The sequence below is a fragment of the Arachis ipaensis genome, chromosome B10 (genome assembly GCF_000816755.2).
Source record: "Arachis ipaensis cultivar K30076 chromosome B10, Araip1.1, whole genome shotgun sequence".
Lineage (NCBI taxonomy): Eukaryota > Viridiplantae > Streptophyta > Magnoliopsida > Fabales > Fabaceae > Arachis > Arachis ipaensis.
In genome coordinates, this window is record NC_029794.2 from 10116357 (window position 1) to 10141455 (window position 25099).

The window sequence follows — 25099 nt, forward strand, 5'->3', positions numbered from 1 at the left end:
TTTATGATATAATATTAAAATTTTAATGTCTAAAAAATATAGAATTCGATCATTAATAAATTTTTAAGATGAGTGGTTTTATAATTGATAAATAGACTAATGTCTCGAAATAGTGAAATTGAAGTTTGATTGAAAATTTATCTTACTTTTTTCATACACATAAATTAATTAATTTTGGAATAAAACCAAGGAATTTTCAACCCGTTTTATTCAATTCAAAAGCTTATGTATTATATGCCACTAGGAAAAAATTAAATTAAATTAAATCTACAACCAGTCTCCCAAAAAAAAAAAATCAAATGTACAACCTACCAATGATTATATGACTAATTTGATACTTTATCATCTTTGTTGCTCTTCCCCAATTTAATGAGGTTTTTTTCTGACGGCAATAAATGTACATCATTATCATATTCTGGATTAGTTTATGGTTCAGAATGTTCACCAGCTTATTTGCTTTGTTTATTATCCACATGTCCTTCATTTCCTCAACCATCATCTTCAATCTTCACCCTCACAGTCTCCAAATAATGCCTTAAGCTGAAAAAATTATGTTACAATATTCTTTTTAAACGAAACAAAAAAAAGCAGAAAAAAAATATTTGATGAAATGGCTGATCTCTTCTCCAGAAGCTTCCAGTGCCTCGTGGTTCCAAGCTGCAATCTTCCCCAAAAATCTTCGGAAAGGCTTCGAATTTCAGCTCCAATTCCACTTCCCAAACGATCTCTCAGAGTTATCCACCATACCCATGTGCTTGCCAATTCCACTTCAACCTCAAGCTCTTCTTCAAACTCTGTTCCTGAAGAAGTTGACATTCTCTCTTCAACTGGTATGGTTGCCGTATCTCTCAAGATATTAACTTTTTCCCTTTTCGTTACATGGGTTTATGTCAATTTTTCGTTTTGTTTACTTGGATTTTTTCCCCTTTGGTTCTTTATTTTTTATTGAGCTTTCTGAATTGTGCATTATACTTGAGCTTATTGTTATTATGGCAGAGTGTTCCGATGGTAGTGTTGTGTTCCAATTTGCCAATGCTAGTGAGGTTAGAAAAAGGATGGCTGAGTTGGAGCAAGAAAAACTAGCCAGGGAAGCTGTTGAGAAAGTTGGTGAAGCTGGTCCAGCTTTGTTGAGTGAAGGTGTTGAAAAATTAAACACTGAGGTTGATCATAATCTAGTGGAGGAAATTGAATCTTCTTCAACTGTAGTAGTTAGTCTTGCTAATCGAAATCTTCAGCTTCCCGTAAATGAAGAGGAGAGTAACGTGCTTTATAATGTCTCTAAGGCAGCTGTGATCAGTGACGAAAATGAAATTGATGGGAATTTGATGTTGGATTCAGGAGAGGATGTTCAGCATGGAATTTCAAGTAAAGATGTTGCTGCTGAGGGTAATGATGTGCCAAGCTTGTCTGAGGAAGATTCTGAAACTGACAATCAGAAAGAAGTAGTTTCTACAGTTACCCCTGAGTCAGATATCATCCCTGGTCTGAATAGTCATGCTTCTGGTGAAGTTGAAGAAGTGAAAGAAGGTGATGTCATGGCTTATTAGGTGTCTTCTTAATCAACATTATCCGTTGAAGTTTTTAATAGTTATTGTTCTCTTTGTCAGGTAGAAGCCTAACATTGAAGTTGCTCCTCTCTCTACAGTTGACAAGGGTCATGGTGTAGATAGAGCAATAAACAGCGCGACTGATGGCATTGCTGCTGATATAAATGAACCTATATCAGTATCCAGTTCTTTAGAGCTAGAGCAAGAACAAGTTGCTGACAACAAAGAAATAACTCACGAAATTGTGGAAGTAGATGAAGCAGCAAACAACCTGACTGGTGACATCGATGTGGATGCCAATTCTAGTGAGTTGATGCCAGTATCCACTTCTTTAGAGCCTGAACAAGTTGCCAATGACAAAGAAACAACTCACCACATTACGGATGTAGATAGAGAAGAAGAGAGCCTTGCTGCTGGTGTTGATACTGTTATCAGTGAATTGATGTCAGTATCCACTTCTTTAGAGCCTGAACAAGTTGTTGATGATGAAGAAACGGCTTACCATGTTGTGGACGTAGATAAAGCAGCAAACAGCCTTGCTGCAGGTGTTCATTCTGATAATGTTGATGTAGATAAAGCAGCAATCAGCCTCACTGCTGATGTTGATTCTGATATTGGTGAATTGATCCCAGTATCTTCGGAATCTGAAAAAGTTCCTGTTGATGAAGAAACAACTAACCATATTGTGGAAGAGCCATTTGATGAAAGTAAAATGGAAAAATCAGTCACGGTTAGTCTTTATCATCTTCTTTCCAAAAGCTAAATTAACATTTGCTTTGGATTTGATTTCTTTTAGTGCATTTAGCTGTCTAATGTTAGTGACCTTAATGGCTGAGAACATCCCCTCATAATTCTATTTTTGATGAGTTAATGTGCTACTGGTTCTAATATGAATATAAGATTTGTGTTTATTTTGTGTCTAGTTACATGACTCGGTTGCAACACTGGATTTGGAAAACAAAGCAGATGTGGAAAGTATGGGAAGAAATGATTATGAAAACCCATCACTTCCTACTGTACCAGAGACACATTATGTTGAGACATCTAGTCATGGGTATGCAAACTATATTCTCCCTTCAGTTTTGTAAATTAATGATGAAACTATCTTTTTGTGGTCTTCAGCATGTGATTAGTGAAATGTGTTCTCTCTGTTGAAAGCTTTCTCCTTTCTTGCTGAAAATGATCATCTCCAAACAACTGATAGTTATTGATTTTTGTCACAAAGCAAGGATTATTTATTTCTGTTATAACTGATATGTGAAAATGATATATTTCTGTTATAACTTGTAACAAATGAAACACAACGATTGTGAATGCTCGACATCTTATCACACGCATAGCCGAAAGTAGAAACCAGTATAGATGTGACTTTCTAGGTTTCATCATCATTTGTTTTGGATACTTGCATGTGAACAGGAGAAAAAGTTCCACAACAGAGTTTTGCTTAATTTCCGGTGCTGCTTGCTTGCCTCATCCCTCTAAGGTACCTTCAAGATTTTAATATCTTGTGTGTGTAATCAGTGGGGAGAAGAATGAAACATGCCAAGTTTACATGTTAAAATAAAATTTTGAGGAAAGTTATACCCAAAAATTAAGGGCTGCCCAAGCATTTGAGCTCCACCAAATGCATTATTTACATAGATCTAGAAATAATATTACCAACAATGTTCCAATCCATTGAGCCTGGTCGCCTATTAATAGGATAAGTTAACCATGTGCATATCATACATGAGATTTTAACTTTTTGTGAAACTTGAATCCTAAATGATGGACGGTAAATAAGCCAACTAATAACAATTTCCAGGCATCAACAGGTCGAGAAGATGCGTATTTTATTTCTCACTCAAATTGGCTAGGTGTGGCTGATGGAGTTAGTGATTGGTCACTTCAAGGTATACCATTCTGTCAGTTGTGACTGTGGACTCACTTGTTGGTTTTAATCTATACTTATGCACCTGAGAAAACTATGCAGGTAGTAATGCTGGACATTATATCAGGGAACTCATGGAAAAGTGCAAAAATATCGTGTCGGATCATGAAAACCTTTCAACAATGAAACCTGCAGAAGTTATCACCAGTGGTGCTGCTGAAACCCAAAAGTCAGGATCATCTGCTATTCTGGTTGCTCATTTTGATGGTCAGGTAAATAAATGATTAACCGAATCGCTAATTAACATAAAGCTCCTGCAGTATATTGTTCAACTATGTGAGTAATTCATAGAAATTTATCTGTAGGCCTTTCATGCAGCCAATGTTGGGAACACTGGATTTATGGTAATAAGAGATGGTTGCGTCTTTAAGAAATCAACTCCCATGTTCCATGAGTTCAGTTTTCCGTTACAAATAGTTACAGGGGAAGATCCATCAGAAATCATTGAGGTATGTAATCTACCTCATATTCATGGTCACCTAATGTGAGATATAGTTTGGTTTTGGAGACTTATAACTCACAATGTGTGTTTCAGGGGTACAAGATCGATGTAAATGATGGTGATGTGATTATAACTGCAAGTAATGGTCTTTTTGACAATCTTTATGATCAAGAAATAGCGTCAGTTGTATCAAAGTCACTACAAGCTAACTTGAAACCTCAGGTTGATTACCTCTGCCTTTCATTTAGGTGAAAATTCATGTGCAGTTGTCTAACATAGTATTTAACTTTGATGATTAAGTAGCTTATGTAAAAGTGTAAGTATGGTTATATAAACTGCAGGAAATAGCAGAATTGTTGGCCATGAGAGCACAGGAAGTTGGAAGATCATCTTTTGCGAGAAGTCCTTTTGGCGATGCGGCGCAGGCAGCAGGGTACGTGGGATACACCGGCGGCAAGCTTGATGATGTAACTGTTATAGTCTCGTCAGTTAAAACTACTCAGATTGATAGATAGAGATAGGTTCCTCTCTCATTACTCATTACTGCTGCTTTATTTATATTTCCTCTGTAAATAAATGCAATCATTTTTGTAAATTTATCTCTATCACCATGCTGGTGACTGGTGAGTCGTGACACCGCATATAAATTTCCTTCTATAACCATGGTCATGACATGATCCTTTTTTATTCATATTAATTTTTTTGTCTGTAACATATCTTCTCTTTTTTTTTTTTTTTTTTTGTGTGTGGGGTGCATTTATTTAAATTTATGCATACACAAAACGGCATATCACTTTGATTTAATTTATTTAATTTATTTGTATACTAAAATCAGTCACCAATATATTTGTGTATAAATATATATGTGATTTAATTTATTTTTAATGTATATTAGTATTTTAATATGTATTTTATATTGGTGGTTAATTATAGTGGCTATCAAGGACTAATTCATCGCGAATTTGAGCTCTATTTAAGGGTGAGTTGATCACTCGACCAATCCAAATTTAAGAACCGATTGATTTTTTTATATTGCTTTTTTTTCCTGTAAAAGGAAGAAACAAAAAATACAAAAAAAATATCCAAAAAATCAATAAATAAGTGAAGACCAAAAAGAATTCTATTTTTCTACCAAAAAATCAATAAATCATTTATTGGAAAGGAAGCTGCATATGAAAGAGAGTCAAGAATAGTTACTTTTTTTCTTCCTTAAATACAGCAAACAGCCACGGATTTTTTTTAATAAATAAAATAAATATAATTTTTATCAAGATAAATAATTTAAAAAATATTTATCGATTTAAAATTTTCCTTCTTAGATTTAAATTTCTCTTTCTTATCTCGTTTACTACTAGCATGACATGTGTATATCTCGTTTACACTGTAAACTGTAAATGAGATAAGGCCTGTACGCGTTTATAAGTAGAAGTTGTTTACAGTTTTATTCCGAGTCCCAATTTGACGTAGTCAACCTCTTCCTCCCCTCTTTTAAGCCTCTTCTACCCTATTTTCGACTGATACGGTGATGGCGCGCCAGGCGGAAAACGACGGAGACATCAACAGGCTGAATGAGACGTCGCATTACGCCAGGGCGGCCGACTTCAAGGTTAGTTGTGTTCTGTTTGTTTAATCTAAGTATGTGGCCATTGTTAGGGTAGTTCTTAAGTGACAAGAACGTACTTAAATGGTTTAGGGATAGGTCTCTAGGAGGAATTTAGAACTGTATTTGCTTGTGCAAGGTTGTTATGACATAATTATTAGTTTGGAACTCTGTTTTTATTGTGCTAAGTTGTTAGTATTTATAACGTTCTAATTAGGATTTCCTTAGTATGGAATATGTAATTTAGGGACATGTGTAGGCTAGAAACATGGAAGTAAGGACATAAGTAGAAGTAGTTGTAAGTTAGATAGAAATATTTGCTTAACGTCTAATTTGCTGTGTATCATGTTAAGCTGGTCTAATTACTAAACCAAAAAAAAGAGTAAGAATTTAGTAAAACAAAAATTTATGATCATCTCTTTATAAGGCTGAATTTTTTTATTCTTCAGAGGCCTCGCCTTCTACTGCCTCAACGAGTGAGTCATACCCTTCCTCCACCGGATACCATCGTCCTGTATCTGGATGAGGCGGGATTCGACGACACAATGCCCCTCAGGGACTTCACCTTTGACAATTTCCTGATTTCGGCACTCGTGGAGCGATGGCGTCCGGAGACGCACACGTTTCATCTCCCTCTGGGTGAGGTCACTATCACCCTGCAGGACGTGGCGTACCACATAGGCCTACGCGCACACGGTAATCCCGTTTGGGGTGCCTCCGTGACTTCGGTAGATGGTACCACACGGAGACGTGGGCGTTGGTGGAGCAGCTGCTTAGTGCGAGGCCTCCGGTGGCAGCGCAGCAGGCTGCACAGAGGAAGGAGTCATTCACGCTCAAGCTTGTGTGGTTGCGGGATTGTGTCCGCCAGATGCCCCTGACAGACGACCCGGAGACCCTCCGAAAATACGTCAGGTGCTATATTATGTTACTGATAAGATGGTATCTGATAACTGACAAGTCCAACAACCTGGTTCACATACGTTGGCTACCTCTTCTCCGAAACTTCGGGGAGTGTAAGGCACTTTCGTGGGGCTCAGCCGTGCTAGCCTGGACGTACCAGTCACTTTGTTCGGCGGCACAACGGGGCGTCACAGACATCTCCAGTTGCACGATGACCCACCTATCACAATGAGTGACACGCATCTTCAGAACGCCTTCTCTGTTCTTCTCAATGGCGGCCAAGAGTCGTTGGGAGAAGCGATTTTCAGCCGCCAATTGTGACTGCGCCTCCCTGCCCTTTGTGACAAACAACTTCTGCAGTCTTTCGTACGTGATGTACATAATGGTTGAAATCGGCAAGTACTGTGTCCCCTTCAACACTGCATTGATGCACTCTGACAGATTTGTGGTCATATGACTAAACCGCCGCCCACTGTCGCAATATTGTAGCCAAATCTCCTTTCTGAAACGACCCGCACAATCCGCCATAGCCGGGGAGACTCCTCTCAAGGCATCCATGTACCACTCATACCCAGCCTTTCTTGGACTGTAGGCAGCATTTATGAGGTATCTCTTTATCTCGGCTGACTTGAACCGAGTCATGAAATTTACAGTCATGTGTCTCATGCAGTAAGTATGGAAGGCTCTTGCGGGATGCCAACCACTATCATCGGAGCTTAGCGCAGCCTTGATGGCCTGAGATCTGTCGGAGATAACCAGCAAGCCATCTTATGGGGTGATGTGGCGTCTCAGATTAGTAAGGAAGAACGACCGTGACTCGGTGCTCTCGGACTCGACAATGGCAAAAGCAATAGGCAGGATGTTGTTGTTCCCGTCTTGCGCCACCGCAATAAGCAAGACTACCCTATATCTGCCATACAGATGCGTGCCATCTACAGATACAAACGGCTTGCAATGCTTGAAGGCCTCGACACATGACGGAAAAGCCCAAAAAACTTTGTCAAACATACTGCAGTCGCGTACCAGGAGGTGACCGTCGTAGAACGGTTTGACGCGTAGGTCACAAATGGTCCCAGGAAAACAGCTCTGCAGTGCCTAAAGCAGCTTGGGGACCTTGTTGTACGACTCTTCCTAATTCCCGTATATTTGTGCAATTGCATTCTGCTTTGCCATCCACACCTTTCTGTAGGATGGGTTGAAGTGATAGCTTGCCTGGACCGCACTTTGCAAAACCGACATACTCACAGAGGGGTTGGACTGAATCAACAGCAGTATAACCCTACAGATCAGACTGCTGTCTAACTAACGATGGTCTTGAGACATGGTGGGTGCTACACAACTGTGCACTCCACCAACACTCCGAACCTCCTTGAACACAACAAAACAGTATTACATTTCGAATATCTCAAGCCTACTTAATATATCATATAGAAGTACCGAAAAGCACAATTAAAGTTAAATTTACCAGTATCCGAGGTTCTGCCGAAGCGCCACACGGAGGTTCCATTGACACCTATTGTCAGCTTGACGGCACTACACATGGTACTTTAATCGGTCCGATTCGATCACCCGGTACTCCGTACTCTTGCGAAACTGTAGTTCTTCACACCCTGAAACACTGCCTCTCTGTTTCTGAACCTGTGACCAACCCGAAACTCTACCCCACCGTCTAGGTTGTAATCCTCTTCACCCGTGTCAGAAAACGAAGTCCTCTCATACATGCCGTCCAGATCCAGACTGTGATAGTGACTTGGCACTGCCGATAGTGCCGGAATTGGGTGAAGTGGAGGTAGGACATGGCGCACCACAGTCTGGGCAGGTGTCTCCGGAACAAACTCATCCTCATCCACCATCGGATGAATCACTGTCCGCCACGTAGTCATCGTTCGACTCCTCCTCACCCTCCTCTACCTCATCCACTGGAATGGCGACATGAATGGACGGTGGTGTGAAAGGTCGGTCGTCCTGTACATAAGTCGAGTGTACAGAACCACCGCGACCACTATGTCCCACCTCGGCGGAAAGCTCCATTACCTGCTCCACCATGATCCTCCCATGGATCTCAAACATCAGTCGCACATGCTCGTCCCCTTGAAGTCGGAATAGTTGAAACCGGAAGACTCCGTTACCCATGGGTGCCAGCAACCTATACGATACCCTTCCGATCTCCGTCACTTTTGTACCACCGAGCTTGCTCAATATCAAACTCTTCAAATCTGACAACGTATTCACACGCTGAGTGTGAAACAGTATCGGATTTTCACACTCAAATGTCACCTCGTTGTCGTCATTTCTCATACGACAATTGGGATAAACAAACACAACTATGTGTAGCCTGTTACTTACCATTGATGTCTTGTTTTTGTGAGAAAAACGAGACAGAAAAAGGATAGGAAATGTTTGTGGAGAATATCAAGGGTTACACATCCTTTTATAGCTGCTACCTATTTGTTTTTTTCTATCTCGTTTACAGTATACACGAATAATGCTGATGGGTCTTATATCGTTTATATTGTAAACGAAATATATGAAAAATTATCTCATTTACATTGTAAACGCGATAAGAAAAAAAATTTGAATCGATAAATATTTTTAAATTATTTATTTTGATAAAAATCACATTTATTTTATTTATTAAAAAAATCCAAACATCCACAAGGCCCCAACAAAAATTAAAATAAAATATAAATCAATTTACAACAATATAAAGTGGTTATTTTAGTTATTTTATTGAATTTATTGATTTTATTCTAATGACTTTATCTTTTTTAATTTATTTATTTTATGCACTTTCTTTAAGAATAGCGTAATGTAATGTTATGGTGACTCCTATATTCAATTTTTAATATATAAAAATTACGTACTTTTTCAAAAGAAAAAAACTATAAAAAACTGAATATCAAACAAAATATTTCAATTTAAAAATCTAATTTCGATGGATTTACAAATTTTTTCGCTCAATCGTTATTTTATCTCTATATCTTTTCTATGTTATCTTTTTTTAATAAATTGTTCTTTTATAAATTTTAAATTTTAAATTTATTTACACCAAAATATAAATTAGAAATCTAAAGTCTTTTACTGCACAATAAAATAAAATGAAGTTTAACAAACTTATGCTATTCATAATTTTTGAATAATAATATAAAAGAAAAGTCTATGAGCCAGCAACTTTATCAAGTTCTGACTAATATATAATCAGTAAAAGAAAAATGAATAATCCCACATCATTGAATAAAATCTCACACCATTAAAAACATTATTGATGACTACTTAATGAGTACAAATCACAAAAATTATTGACCTTCTAGCACTCCTCTAATATAAAAGTCATTAAATTTGTGAGAACGTTCATATTTTAAAAATGTTATCTCATATTAATTTTATCGAATAATATGTACCCACATCATTATCTCACACCATTAAAAACATTATTGATGACTACTTAATGAGTACAAATCACAAAAATTATTGACCTTCTAGCACTCCTCACTCCTCTAAGTCATTAAATTTGTGAGAACGTTCATATTTTAAAAATGTTATCTCATATTAATTTTATCGAATAATATGTAAATTGATAATATAACTTATTTTCCATTTTCCTAACATTTGATTTTGAAAATAATTAAGATGAGTATGAAATTTGAAATCTGTATCAAATTCAAATTAGTGGCTAACAACGCTGGACGCTGGCCACGTATTCCATGTATGGTGGCAGAACCCTTTAAATACGAGACCTTCTCTCTCTTTTTCACAGTCATCACTCTCTACCACCAATGGCAGCCAAGCTTTCACTTTCGTTCATCATTCTGTGTGTTGTTGGTGCCGTCATGTGTGACGGCGCTCGTTCACCGTCACCTTCCGTGGACTGTTCGAATTTGGTGCTAACAATGGCGGATTGTTTGTCATTCGTCACGAATGGGAGTACCACAACGAAGCCAGAAGGAACATGCTGCTCTGGATTGAAGACTGTACTCAAAACTGCACCAGACTGTCTCTGTGAAGCTTTCAAAAGTAGCGTTCAGTTTGGTGTCGTCTTGAATGTCACCAAGGCCTTAGCTCTTCCTTCTGCTTGCGGTCTCTCTGCTTCTTCTGCCACTGACTACTGTGGATGTAAATTCTCGACTCGTAATTATTTATTTATTATTAATATTAATATTTAGATTAATTATGATAATTAACGCGGTTATGGTGTTTTTGTTTTGCAGTGAGTGGAGCGCCTGCTGCTTCTCCTGGAGGTTTCTCTTTTGCCTCGTTTTGTTATTATGTGACACGTTATATTTTGTCATGTTTCTGCAACTTTCTCATATCAATCTTAATAGTAATACTTTATCTTATGTCATGTATAAAATCTTTCTTCTTTTGTTGTTGCTAGCTGTTAATCATAATTCATATAGAGATATATTCCTTTAGTGCAATACAGATAGACATTATTAATTATTGTCTACCTAACACAATTTAAAGAAGAATTATCAATAATTTACTCCGTCTTTTATGGGATTTTGTAGTCTATCTTTATCTTTTTTTTTTAATTTTGATTAATATGATATGAGTGATTGTTTAGAATGTTACTTTTGATCCTTTAGATGTTTGTAATTTGAATGAGTTTTATTTATTCCGTAGGTGGAAGGGTTTCTCCAGGTAGTTCTCCAAGTTCAGCGTCTGGTAGTGAAACAACAGCACCTAGTTGGAATAATAATGGTCCAATAAATGAGGTATCTCCAAGATCAGCACCATCATCGCCATCTAAAGGGAAGAGCTCAGCATCAACCATGTTCCCTATTTCACCTGCATCACTCTTTCTTCCCTTATTATTGCTACCTCTCTTCTCTCTGTTTTGAATCATTCATTATTTCATCTTATAGATTTAGTCTAATTAGTTAGTTAGTTAGTTACTTGAAAAGGACTATATGATGTACATGTTTTCTGGTTGATTTATGAGTTTTTATATACCATTATATTGGATCTCATCTATGCTTGCCTATTTTTGTTTGAAAATAATGTTTTTGGCATGTGTGGGCCTCTGGGTTAATTCACCATGGACATAGAATCAGCCTATTTAACTTTTTAGGATAAAACCAATTGTTTATTGGGCTTATCTGTGATCTCTTCTACTGGACCACTTGCATGGGGGCCCAAAAGGAGAAGATACTAGCATATAGTTCCAAATCATTTGTTCAAAAAAATAAAATAATTTCTCCCATCTACTTTCTAATTGATTAGAAATGATCGATTATCTAGATTCTAGATGCATATTCTCCCATTGGCTAAGCTAGTTGATTCTCCATTGAAGGAGAAGAGTTAGAAAATGGAGTATCACAGAGACATGATCGATGTTTGGCGCAATGGCATTACAACTTGGGGCCGAAACATATAGTTATTCCAAATCACAATTATCCAAAAATTAAAGGGTCCTTTGACAGTTTGACTAGTTGCTCCATTTTGTCTTTACTACTGTTCATTCTTAATTGACAAATATATGCCGCTAATTTTATTCCTTTAATTTATTTCACTTATTATTAATTTTCTTTTTAAGGTATAGTAGTAAAGCCATCCTGTGTGATCAAGTGTAACACTTTAATTAAACTCAACTTGGCGAACATAATGTCGGCTATGGCATTATTATATTAATTTTGCTCATATCACATAATTTTTCTCATTGGTTATAGTCTTATAGATATCTACATACCTCTCCAAATTTAGCACAAAGTTTACAATAAAAGAAGTTAACTAATATTACCTATTTAAAAGTTGGTTCCTATATTTCTTTTCAACTGCTCTGCTTGTACATCATGGGCTGCAAATGTTTATTTTATTTATATCTTTATTTTTTTTATGTTTATGGAGACATGAGCTAAAATCCCAAAGGTGGCAAATAGTTTCCAATGGTTATTAGGAGCATAAATATATATCTCGATAATCCTGGCAATTCTATACACATTATTATCCAGCTGGATTTGTCTAAAATTAAAGGTTGGCTCTAAGGTTTACTGTGTGTCCTTTCTACAACATACAAGAACATGTTCTTAGGGAACCATGTCAACAATATGCATCTGAATATTTTTATAGTACATCATTATAAAATGAATATCATCATGACTTGTTACTATTAGCAGATTAGTGTTTGTCATTGATTTTTGTCCATGATAAAATACTGAAGAATGATACTATCACTAACTCCAAAATGTTATGCATGGTTTTTATGGTCAATAATTAAACTATATGTAGATCTTGTGGCCTCTAGGTTACTATATATATTATGTAATTTCACCAACCAAAGGGTCCAGGTTGTATATATATTATATATATGTATAAGGACTTGGGAAGAAACGTAACGCTTAGAAAGGCACAAAAACTCCGTAATGATAAATTGATAATATAACTTATTTTCCTAAAAAATAACATTTGATTTTGAAAATAATTAAGATGAGTATGAAATTTGAAATCTGTATCAAATTCAAATTAGTGGCTAACAACGCTGGCATGATGACACGTATTCCATGTATGGTGGCAGAACCCTTTAAATACGAGACCTTCTCTCTCTTTTTCACAGTCATCACTCTCTACCACCAATGGCAGCCAAGCTTTCACTTTCGTTCATCATTCTGTGTGTTGTTGGTGCCGTCATGTGTGACGGCGCTCGTTCACCGTCACCTTCCGTGGACTGTTCGAATTTGGTGCTAACAATGGCGGATTGTTTGTCATTCGTCACGAATGGGAGTACCACAACGAAGCCAGAAGGAACATGCTGCTCTGGATTGAAGACTGTACTCAAAACTGCACCAGACTGTCTCTGTGAAGCTTTCAAAAGTAGCGTTCAGTTTGGTGTCGTCTTGAATGTCACCAAGGCCTTAGCTCTTCCTTCTGCTTGCGGTCTCTCTGCTTCTTCTGCCACTGACTACTGTGGATGTAAATTCTCGACTCGTAATTATTTATTTATTATTAATATTAATATTTAGATTAATTATGATAATTAACGCGGTTATGGTGTTTTTGTTTTGCAGTGAGTGGAGCGCCTGCTGCTTCTCCTGGAGGTTTCTCTTTTGCCTCGTTTTGTTATTATGTGACACGTTATATTTTGTCATGTTTCTGCAACTTTCTCATATCAATCTTAATAGTAATACTTTATCTTATGTCATGTATAAAATCTTTCTTCTTTTGTTGTTGCTAGCTGTTAATCATAATTCATATAGAGATATATTCCTTTAGTGCAATACAGATAGACATTATTAATTATTGTCTACCTAACACAATTTAAAGAAGAATTATCAATAATTTACTCCGTCTTTTATGGGATTTTGTAGTCTATCTTTATCTTTTTTTTTTAATTTTGATTAATATGATATGAGTGATTGTTTAGAATGTTACTTTTGATCCTTTAGATGTTTGTAATTTGAATGAGTTTTATTTATTCCGTAGGTGGAAGGGTTTCTCCAGGTAGTTCTCCAAGTTCAGCGTCTGGTAGTGAAACAACAGCACCTAGTTGGAATAATAATGGTCCAATAAATGAGGTATCTCCAAGATCAGCACCATCATCGCCATCTAAAGGGAAGAGCTCAGCATCAACCATGTTCCCTATTTCACCTGCATCACTCTTTCTTCCCTTATTATTGCTACCTCTCTTCTCTCTGTTTTGAATCATTCATTATTTCATCTTATAGATTTAGTCTAATTAGTTAGTTAGTTAGTTACTTGAAAAGGACTATATGATGTACATGTTTTCTGGTTGATTTATGAGTTTTTATATACCATTATATTGGATCTCATCTATGCTTGCCTATTTTTGTTTGAAAATAATGTTTTTGGCATGTGTGGGCCTCTGGGTTAATTCACCATGGACATAGAATCAGCCTATTTAACTTTTTAGGATAAAACCAATTGTTTATTGGGCTTATCTGTGATCTCTTCTACTGGACCACTTGCATGGGGGCCCAAAAGGAGAAGATACTAGCATATAGTTCCAAATCATTTGTTCAAAAAAATAAAATAATTTCTCCCATCTACTTTCTAATTGATTAGAAATGATCGATTATCTAGATTCTAGATGCATATTCTCCCATTGGCTAAGCTAGTTGATTCTCCATTGAAGGAGAAGAGTTAGAAAATGGAGTATCACAGAGACATGATCGATGTTTGGCGCAATGGCATTACAACTTGGGGCCGAAACATATAGTTATTCCAAATCACAATTATCCAAAAATTAAAGGGTCCTTTGACAGTTTGACTAGTTGCTCCATTTTGTCTTTACTACTGTTCATTCTTAATTGACAAATATATGCCGCTAATTTTATTCCTTTAATTTATTTCACTTATTATTAATTTTCTTTTTAAGGTATAGTAGTAAAGCCATCCTGTGTGATCAAGTGTAACACTTTAATTAAACTCAACTTGGCGAACATAATGTCGGCTATGGCATTATTATATTAATTTTGCTCATATCACATAATTTTTCTCATTGGTTATAGTCTTATAGATATCTACATACCTCTCCAAATTTAGCACAAAGTTTACAATAAAAGAAGTTAACTAATATTACCTATTTAAAAGTTGGTTCCTATATTTCTTTTCAACTGCTCTGCTTGTACATCATGGGCTGCAAATGTTTATTTTATTTATATCTTTATTTTTTTTATGTTTATGGAGACATGAGCTAAAATCCCAAAGGTGGCAAATAGTTTCCAATGGTTATTAGGAGCATAAATATATATCTCGATAATCCTGGCAATTCTATACACATTATTATCCAGCTGGATTTGTCTAAAATTAAAGGTTGGCTCTAAGGTTTACTGTGTGTCCTTTCTACAACATACAAGAACATGTTCTTAGGGAACCATGTCAACAATATGCATCTGAATATTTTTATAGTACATCATTATAAAATGAATATCATCATGACTTGTTACTATTAGCAGATTAGTGTTTGTCATTGATTTTTGTCCATGATAAAATACTGAAGAATGATACTATCACTAACTCCAAAATGTTATGCATGGTTTTTATGGTCAATAATTAAACTATATGTAGATCTTGTGGCCTCTAGGTTACTATATATATTATGTAATTTCACCAACCAAAGGGTCCAGGTTGTATATATATTATATATATGTATAAGGACTTGGGAAGAAACGTAACGCTTACTTAGGGTCAGTATACAGGGTAGGTCTTTGCAAGTTGCAAGAATAATGTTTTCTAATATATAAGTTGTTTGTTAGTCATTACACTTACCATGTGGGCTGTGCCATCTAGATGCATCTTCGAAATACCCTCTAGAAACGTTGAAAAAAAGTTACAAAAGTTAACCATGCTTTTGACGGGAAGAGAAATTCTTACACCATCTGACGATAACATGATATCACTAAAAGTTAAACACTATTTATTTTTTATCATTAATTAACTATTAATATTTAAAAATATGAGTTAAAACGGAACAGGATGGGGTGGGAATGGAGAATGCCTTCTTACGGAGATGGAAAATGCCTTCCTACTCTCTATTCTTGCCTCTGCTCCTCATCTCTATCGTGGGAGAATATTGCCCCATTTTCATTCTCTGCGAAGTCCTATTTCTTGTGGAGCCTCATTCCGCATCTTTCTAATAATTTTGATTGATCGTTAATTTCTATAGAAGTAGAGCTACAAATATCCATCTATAGGATGAGGTAAGAGACACAGCAGCAGAGAGGAGAATGACCACGACAGTAAAATTGTGGAGAGGAGAGCAATGCACTCTCAAATAGGAGAAAGAACGTTGTGAACAGAGAGAACAACACGGTAAAGGTTGACGGCGCAGTGAGGGACGACAACACGATGAGGAATGATAGTGCAATGAGAAGGACGAGTAGTAAGAAAGTAGCTGCAGAGAAGTTGGATAGAGTATGAACGACGTTAAAAATCTCTAAATTGAAGAAGGGTTATGCAAATGAGAATTAAAAATTTAGAATTTTTCTCTATATATGTAACATGTAAAATAACTAAAAAATATATATGAAAAATTAACTATTAATAACAATGAAGTAAATTTTTAAATTTTGAGAATTAGTGGAGACGGGGCGGAGCTCTCTGCTCAGGTCCCGCACCTGCCTTGGAAGAACCCCCGGATCCCCAACCATGCGAGACAAATCTCCCCTCTCCCGCATTTGGAGAGTTTTATACTTTGAGGAATGCTAGGAGATCAGCAACTTTTGTGATTTGTAGCCATCAAATAGCTATCAATGATGGTCTTAATAGTGTGAGATTTCATCCGATTGTTCATTTTTTTTTACTGGTTACATGCTGGTCAGAATTTAACAAAGTTGTTGGCTCCCTAGACTTTTCCTTATACTTTTATCATCCCTAATTCTAATAGCCTTTTAATATTCTCAAAACAAAAAACATAAAATAATTTTGATAATATATATAAATTTATATCTCTAAATAAATAAATATATAATAAATAATTATTGTAATTAAATTAAAAATTATTGTTAGCATAAAAATCACTGATGGTATCATCAATCATATATGAAATTTATGTTTGAGCCCATAAGCATGAACGATGGCTAGTGATTACTCTCTGGTTTCTTTTTCTGTAGGTTCTAGATGCAATTAGAGTTGCCATTCCATGTTTGCATATATTCCAATAGATATATAAAATTATTGAATTCATTATTCGAGAAGAATATAATTGTCACACCACAATCACACGGTTGATAATACAATGACTTGAAGACGTTGACTAGAAATACTACTGGCTCTAGATGCATGCCGGCTGATGACGACGCATTATATAGATGATACTTTTTCGTTTCTTTACGTAATTCAGTAATGAATGTGATTCTAGATGCAATTAGAGAAACTAATTCATTCTTAGCCTTGTGAGAGCAGGTGTGCTATTCCAAATTCCAATCGACAATTGATTTTTCCAGAAGAATTGTCACATCGCAACCAAAAATGGTACAATTATGACTACTTAATTACTTCTTTCTTGGGTAAGGATAACACGTGCAAATACAATGACTAAAGAGGCTAGCTTGCAAAGAATCACGTCACACAAATTAAATCTCTATTTTTTCTCTTAAAATTTGCAAATTTTTAAAAAATATTTTTAATATTTAATTTTGTTCAATTTTATTTTTAATTTGTATCAAAATTATTTTCAAACATTAATTTGATTTAAAATATTAAAGATAAAATTAAAAATATTAAGAATAACTTTGATATAAATAAAAATATTAAAAATAAAATCAAATAAATTAAAAATGTTAAAAATAAAATCAATTAAAATTAAATATTAAAAACATCTTTTTAAAAAAATCATAAATATTAAAAATAAAAATTATATTTTATCCATATTAAAAAATTACTTGAAGCCACATTAACTACTACTGTAGTCGATGCATGCCGGCTGACAACACAGTAAAGTACATACATAACATAGGGGGTGTCAGTAGTCAAAGAGGGCTGCCATGGCCATTTGTCTTCAATTCCACAAATTCCCCATCCACCTCAATCTCAATCAATATATTGTGTCTGAAAAGAATAATAGAATCCACCAATCAAGAGATATAAAAATCGTCATGTCATAACTCATAAGTAAATATCCGCTACACACACCATGACACCAACATATATATGGCGTGGCTCATACTTTATAATCGGCTCTTAGCTTAGCCTTATGCCAATTGGGAAACATGACAAAATAAACATCTAGATTCTAACCAGTAACCACAAACAAACCGTGTAGCCTTTGAAGTTTGAACACTTCAATAAATTAATATATTTGTTTTAGGGAAAAGCTCAGTATACAAGCGATTAGGGCTTGTAACTATTACAAGTTCATTAACGCCTAATCCACTAAAATGCGTTGCAACTCCTACGTCACTTACACGCGCTATACAAAGATTTCGCGTTTGTATAACTACCAAATTTAAAAGATTTGTTTTCTTCTTTGTTTTTCTTCTTTCCAAATTTCATCGTTCTTCTTCTCGCGCGTCTTCTCCTGGTTTTTCGATCGTTCTTTTCTTCTCCTTTCTCATTGGTTTGTTCTTCGTCATTGACGTTAGTTCTTCTCTCTGTAACTCCAGCTTCGTTTTCTTTTTGATTTTCTGGTTTCTGAAATCAAAGTTTGAACTCGTTTTGAAGATAATAGATGATTCAACCTCAGATTGTCAGCTAAATCAGGACGAAGTGGAGCACAAATAGGAAGGAAAACGAGATTAAGAATCAATTGATTACATGTAGCAAAGAGAAAAAATGAAACCCTCATAGCAAAGACTCATTTGATAGGAATTGGAATGATTTTCTGCTAAATTTTGGTCTTGTGGACAACAAGTGGCTTTCAGGTAGTGTTGGGTTAAAATCTACAGCAGAGGTGTAAATTTAATTTTTTAATTTTTTTATTTATAGTCTGTGTTTGGGTGTATTATGCAGATCTCTATGCAGACCGTCATATATGGGTTCCAATCTATTTGGAATTCTGGATCACCACTTCATATTATAGTACCTGTAAATCAGACATTTTGAATACACCAGAGATAGTTTAATTAATTTTGGTCTTGTGGACAACAAGTGGCTTTCAGGTAGTGTTGGGTTAAAATCTGCAGTAGAGGTGTAAATTTAATTTTTTATCGGGTGTATTTATAGTCTGTGTTTGGGTGTATTATGCAGATCTCTATGCAGACCGTTATATATGGGTTCCAATCTATCTGGATCACCACTTTATATTATAGTACCTGTAAATCAGACATTTTGAATACACCAGAGAGAGTTTAATTATGGAAAAAAAATTTACTTATAATTGGATCAAATATATTTACACCATGTGTTCAATTTCTTACAAGAGTATATAACAGTTACATTAATCAGTGACAATATCATTAGAATCTATTTGACAAAATGGACTCAATAACAATGAGGATGGCCTGGACAGTCTTATTGCATCACTTCTCCTCGCTCATATTTATGAATTTCTCACTCAACAGATGGGTTGCACACTTTAGGTCCTTGATTTGCTGTAAACAAAGCAAAATTAGAGTTAGATATATTTCTATTATGAAAAACTGATTTGATCGAAGACATATATTTGTTCTTACATTTTTTTCAGCTTGGTTTCTGCCTGCCATTTTTTCTGAAATGAAAAATACACCCATAGATATCATATGAGTCAGATACACCCATAGATATCAGTCAGATATCACTCAAATACACCCAAATGATTACAGAAATACACCCAAAGGATTACAGAAAATACACCCAAACGGTTACAAGAATTCACCCAAACGATTATAGGAATACACCCAAAGGATTTAAGAAAATACACCCAAAATTCGTTGAAGTACATCTTATGCATAATTCAGAACTCTTTCTCTTTCTCCTCCTCATCTTCTGCTGCTTCTTCTTCTTCAAAAACGATTTTACCATGAAAAATCGAAAAAAAAGAAAAAACAGAGAGAAAAGACGTAAATGAAGAAGAAGAAAAAGAGGAAAACGAGGAAGAAGAACGTGCAGAAACGAAAGAAAAGGAGGAGAAGAAGAGTAAGAGGAAGAAGAACGTGCAGCAAGAAGAAGAAAAAGAATTTTAGAAACTATGAAAATCGAAAAAAGAACGAAGAGGAAGAGGAAGAGGAAGAGGACGAAGAAGAAGAAGAGAAGAAGAAGAAGAAGACGAAGAGGAACCGTTTGAGTGGAGCGCGTGTAGTTACGCTCCATTCAAAATGAGTTAACGCGCGTGTTAATAAAGTTTGGGCTGATAACTTGTAAAACTTGTACGGCCTTTTTACTTGTATGTGTAGCAGGTCCCTTTGTTTTTATAGTAAAAAAGCAGACACCTGCTACACATACAAGCTTTTTTGGCATTTAAGTTTATACAAGTTAACTCTAATCTAATAAAATTCACCTACATGACGCGCACATAAAATCATGTCGTTCCTCCTCTATCGTTTGTATCTCGCGTTTCTCCTCCTTTCTTCTCCTTCTTCTTTGCATTCCTCCTCCTTTATTTTCGCATTCCTTCTTCTTCTTCGCATGTTTTATCCTCTTTGACGTTCTTTTTATTGCTGCTGTTGTTGTTGCATTTTTTCTCCTCTTCTTTCTATTGATTTTATAATATTATGTATTTTTTTTAATTATAAATAAATTAGATAAAAATTAAATATCAAATAAAAAGTTCGGTACAGTGAGAAAGTTCCGATATGATTCGTTCAAAACTATACTATATATATACTTGGCACCTCCTTGTTCCTTTAACTTAATCACACTAAGAAAGTTCGAAAACTAAAGCACCTATATATATATTTGCAACCTCATCGGCATTCATAAGAGCAAGAATAATGGACGTGTTATCGATGAGCAGTTTAAAAACAGTACCTAACCAGTGGTGTGGAGTCCCAGAGCGAAAAAGAGGGGTGGTTTCATGCAGAGCGACAAGGGTAGCAAACAGCAACAGTAACTTGTACAAGGTGCTGTCACTGAGTCCCAAGAGTGCAACAATGGATGATATCAAGAGAGCATACAGATCAATGGCTCTAAGGTACCACCCTGACGTCTGCCATGACCCTTCCAAGAAAGATGAATCCACAAGGCTTTTCGTGCAGCTCAATCAAGCTTATGAGACCTTGTCTAATCCCACCCTCAAACAAGAGTACGATCATCAATTAGGCTTGATAACCGCTCATGATGAAAACTCCAGAAAGAGGTGGAAGGAACAACTAGCTGAGTTGAAGACAAGGTCCCATAGAAAACAGGGATCATGGGGTAGTAGAATGAGGGCCCAAAACGTTATCATCATGATGAACAACCACAACTAGTACCACTTTATTAAATTTACTTATATTATGCACTGTCGTGCAATTACATCTATTTTTTTGGATGATTATTCAGACGGTGAATGAAAATATTAGTTATTTTTGATGATGTGGTGTTGCGTGATTGGATGCATGTGTAGAGCGTGCATCAAAATTAAATTTATATTGTCTATTTGAATAGAAACTAGCTAGGTAGGTGGTTTATATATATAAGAATCAAGTTTTTTTTGTTAGAGTTCTTCCCTCTTGGGACCATAAGTAATAACAGCACCAGCAACTGAGAGGAATATTTTATCTCGTCCAATTAACTCTGTTAACTTGGATTCCTGCAACTTCTCCATTACAATCTTCCCCACGTTTGCCAACACAAGCTGTCAAAATTAACATATCACGAATTAACTACCAAAACAAGCTAATTAAGCCATTAATTAATTCCGTAATTACCTACTTACCTGGACATGTATTTTCTCAAGGCTATGATATAGCCTTTCAAATGAACGGATGCCACTCGAGTCAATATCGCTAACGGCTGCAATACAATGCAAACAATTTAGACAAACACGTCAAATCATTTAATGATTTTTTACTATCAACTTCACGTGAAGATAATTGTACACGAGTCTTCACCAAATAATATATATTAATTATTTTTAAGAACTACAATTAACCATATAGTACTAATTCGTTTCATAATAAAGAGCCTAACCTGACATGTCAACAACCACATATTCTATTTCGGCTAATTCACATTCTGCTCTCTCCTCATTTTCATAACGCAACCATCTCAGAATTCTGTGCATTATTGTTATTGTTGTTGTTGAATCATGCATTAGCCAGAATTCCTCAAATTAAAGAGATCATAAATGAAAGAAAAATGTGTACCTGTCCTTGACAAAGTTGCAGTTAGTGAAGTAGATAGGAGAATCAACCCTAAGAATCAGCATGGCAGTAATCTGGAATGCCTTAGGGTATTGCTCAATGTTCCTGTAAATAGAAGTACCTGGAATTTTACCAAGTACTACAACCTTTGGCCATGTCACTCTAAACAATATTTTCACAAAAGATATTGACACCTATAGTACAAAAGAAAGATCAGAATTAAACAAACTAGTCTATGGTTGATTATATGTATGTCAATGCTGAGGGAATATTTGAGTTTTACCGCAATTATAAGGGCATATTCAAGATTAATGAATATGACACCAAAGAAGGCTCCCATGCAAGCCATGAAGTCAAATTTGTCAATCTTCCATATCATGATAACTGCATTTATGTTCACCAAGTTTGTTGTAGCTGCTATTATGATTGAAGAAAGCACTGCATTTGGAGTGTACTTAAACACAGGTGTAAACAATGTTAGTACTAACAATACAACAATGGACAAAACTATGTTTGATGCTGCAGTTTCACAACCAGCCATGTTGTTCACTGCTGACCGAGAGAAAGATCCTGCATCCACAAGCTATGTATTATTATATATATGATTCAGTTTTGAGTTTTGATTTGATTTGTTGTGTATATACCTGTGGCCACAAAGCAGGATGTCAAAGAACCAACAATGTTCATGGTTCCCATTGCAACCATTTCCTTGTTACCATCCAGTGTATAATGTTTCATGGCTGCAAATGTTCTCCCAATTGATACAGCTTCCTGAAGAAGTAGCTTAGCTAGTTAGTTATATTCAAAAAGATTTTGGCATAACATAAGATTTTCAGTAATTTGCTTATTACCGTGAGTGCTACTATACCAGCAACAGCACCAATCCGAAAACCTCGTACAACATATTTTCCTCTAAAGAAAATTTCATTAGCAGAAACTGAGTTAAGACCTCCCTTGATGTGCTTAATCTGAAATAGCACAATTCTAGTTACAGGGCTACCTCTGTTTTTCCCTGAACTTAAATTACTTGAGTAAATATTAAATAGTAATGTGATCTATCTTACAGTTGATACGCCTTTCTCATCAGCCCTTGTAATGTAGACACAAATGGTGGAAACTATAACACAAGTCATAGGAGCAATTGCAGCTACCCAGAAGAGTTTCTTATGCTTTTTACCCTGTCCATTTTTAGAACATTACAATCAAAGTTCAAATGGAAAGAAAACAGAAAGGAAATTGTGACATTTATTATCAGGATTCTTACAATATACTTGGTTATAAGAAGGAAGATCAAGCATGATGTTCCAATGATAATTGTCTCCAAATTCCACTGTACTTAATTAATAACATACAGATTAAAACCAATTTTAAAACAAAATGAAGGTTTAATTATTTAATTAATTAGCTAGTTTACCTCATGGTGCACTATAGCGCTCTTAACTGAGCCAATGCCAGAAATAACATCAGTTTTCTTAGTAAAGTGTGGTATGCCAAGGAGGCCTTTAAGCTGTTGAAGTGAAATAATAATGGCAGCTCCACTCATGAATCCCACAATGGCAGCATCAGATAAGAAGTCTATCAAGAAACCGAGCCTGACGACGCAAACATATTCATTCAATAATGTACTAAAAAGTGATGACTAAAAACAATAAATTCTGATGACTCACTAGCATTCCTGTATAATAAATAATACCTAAGAACGCCGAGTGCGAGCTGAGTAACTCCGGCAAAGAATGTAGCAGTGAAGGCAAGACGTAGATATTCATGGCTCTTGTAGTCTCTAATGTCATGAGAAAGCATAGCTCCAAGCAAGAGTGAGACCACAGCTGCAGGTCCTATAGCAATGTCTCTTGAGCTTCCCATGGCAGCATACACAAGAGGTGTCACAAAGCTTGCGTCTGCACAACTTAATGTCATGATGAAAAATCAAATCACAAACAAAACAAAGTCATAAAAATATGAAGATACTCACATAGTGCATGGTGAGGGTCCAAATTTGCAAGCTTGGCATATGCAATATCCTGTTATTAATAAACTCTATAATTAATGATCAATGCATGTTAGTTAGTTAGTTAGTTGATTATGGAATATTAATGAATTAATGACCTGAGGAATGCAGAGACTTGCAGTGGTGAGTCCAGCAATGAAATCACCTCTCAAGTTTCGGATAGTGTAATATCTTCCCCAATCTAAGATAGGGAAGATTGATTGGAGGCATAGACACAATTTTCTTGTTTTGCTTTTCCCCTTATATTTCCTCATTAAGGAGGAGTTGTCTGAGATTGAGAATAATGTCTCTAAAGGCTTCATCTCATGCACAAAAATAAGTATATATGTTATATATTAAGATGACATGCCATGCATTATTTTCCCATAAATGATTTAATTTCAACAACGTTAGCTTAGCTTATACTAATGTCATTTAATATATTATATGCTTCTATTGTTTTTTTTTTTTTCTTTTTTCAGTTATTAACATGTAGTCGGTGCTAATTAATACTGACACTACAGACACATATATATAAATGTTCATAGGCACACATTACACATACGTTACCCCTTGGTATATATTGGGAATTGGCAACAGGTTTCGTCTATCGTATCCCTTGAGGCACTGCAAGTGCAAGGTAATATATAACTTAGATTCCGATTATATAATATATTAATTACCTGTATAGTATGAAACGATAATAATTAATCGTCCATGTCGCATTATTTTAACTAAAGATCAAATGATGATTGACGATATGAAGGGACGTGTATAAACATTTTAAATACGTTGTGCAGATATACATGAAACTTAATTATATGTTAACCAAGGGTTAATTCCGTCCTAATTAATAATATAATTATTTTAGCATATATTGAACTGTACAAATAAATAATTGATGATCATCACGTAATTTGTTTTATAAAATAACAATTTCATTACTATTGTACCTTATATATCATTTAACTGAATATATGATACTTATTTATATTTTCTTTGTTATTGATTTACGGTTTAATTCAGTTTGCGCCTCC

General features: G+C 35.4%; 5 protein-coding genes and 1 long non-coding RNA gene across 10 annotated transcripts; 4 read left to right on the forward strand and 2 right to left on the reverse strand.

Annotated features, from left to right (window-relative positions):
- Nucleotides 358-4631, forward strand: LOC107622375 (probable protein phosphatase 2C BIPP2C1). Of its 3 annotated transcripts, none has more exons than XR_002355389.1 (10): nt 358-830; nt 997-1527; nt 1646-2277; nt 2471-2601; nt 2964-3030; nt 3352-3439; nt 3520-3689; nt 3769-3926; nt 4013-4141; nt 4261-4631. XR_002355389.1 is itself a non-coding variant. In XM_016324246.2 (10 exons), the coding sequence occupies exons 1-10, from the start codon at nt 611-613 to the stop codon at nt 4265-4267; spliced, it is 2145 nt and encodes a 714-aa protein (XP_016179732.1). In that variant the 5' UTR covers nt 362-610; the 3' UTR covers nt 4268-4404. The 3 variants fall into 3 exon arrangements, 2 of the variants coding, with proteins under 2 accessions (XP_016179732.1, XP_016179731.1); XM_016324246.2 differs by having other exon boundaries at nt 362-830; nt 3783-3926; nt 4013-4167; nt 4261-4404; XM_016324245.2 differs by having other exon boundaries at nt 364-830; nt 3783-3926.
- On the forward strand, nt 10120-11431 carry LOC107622007 (non-specific lipid-transfer protein-like protein At2g13820). 2 transcript variants are annotated; one of them, XM_021113969.1, is made up of 3 exons: nt 10120-10532; nt 10628-10740; nt 11043-11431. In XM_021113969.1, the coding sequence occupies exons 1-3, from the start codon at nt 10196-10198 to the stop codon at nt 11127-11129; spliced, it is 537 nt and encodes a 178-aa protein (XP_020969628.1). In that variant the 5' UTR covers nt 10120-10195; the 3' UTR covers nt 11130-11431. The 2 variants fall into 2 exon arrangements, with proteins under 2 accessions (XP_020969628.1, XP_016179437.1); XM_016323951.2 differs by having other exon boundaries at nt 10123-10532; nt 10628-10657.
- Nucleotides 12822-14227, forward strand: LOC107622031 (non-specific lipid-transfer protein-like protein At2g13820). 2 transcript variants are annotated; one of them, XM_021113963.1, is made up of 3 exons: nt 12822-13328; nt 13424-13536; nt 13839-14227. In XM_021113963.1, exons 1-3 carry the CDS (start codon nt 12992-12994, stop codon nt 13923-13925), a joined length of 537 nt encoding a protein of 178 aa, XP_020969622.1. In that variant the 5' UTR covers nt 12822-12991; the 3' UTR covers nt 13926-14227. The 2 variants fall into 2 exon arrangements, with proteins under 2 accessions (XP_020969622.1, XP_016179451.1); XM_016323965.2 differs by having other exon boundaries at nt 12839-13328; nt 13424-13453.
- On the reverse strand, nt 19159-19526 carry LOC110268545. The gene is made up of 2 exons (XR_002356681.1): nt 19487-19526; nt 19159-19405 (listed from the first exon to the last, which is right to left on the reverse strand). It is a non-coding gene; the product is annotated as an uncharacterized LOC110268545 (long non-coding RNA).
- Nucleotides 20552-21302, forward strand: LOC107624542 (chaperone protein dnaJ 20, chloroplastic-like). Its single transcript, XM_016327041.2, has one exon. It carries the CDS (start codon nt 20723-20725, stop codon nt 21197-21199), a length of 477 nt encoding a protein of 158 aa, XP_016182527.1. The 5' UTR covers nt 20552-20722; the 3' UTR covers nt 21200-21302.
- LOC107621643 (high affinity sulfate transporter 1-like) lies at nt 21180-24582 on the reverse strand. The gene is made up of 13 exons (XM_016323674.2): nt 24182-24582; nt 24048-24096; nt 23769-23973; nt 23490-23667; nt 23340-23405; nt 23140-23253; nt 22927-23043; nt 22720-22846; nt 22359-22645; nt 22079-22269; nt 21903-21988; nt 21649-21725; nt 21180-21567 (listed from the first exon to the last, which is right to left on the reverse strand). Exons 1-13 carry the CDS (start codon nt 24383-24385, stop codon nt 21427-21429), a joined length of 1842 nt encoding a protein of 613 aa, XP_016179160.1. The 5' UTR covers nt 24386-24582; the 3' UTR covers nt 21180-21426.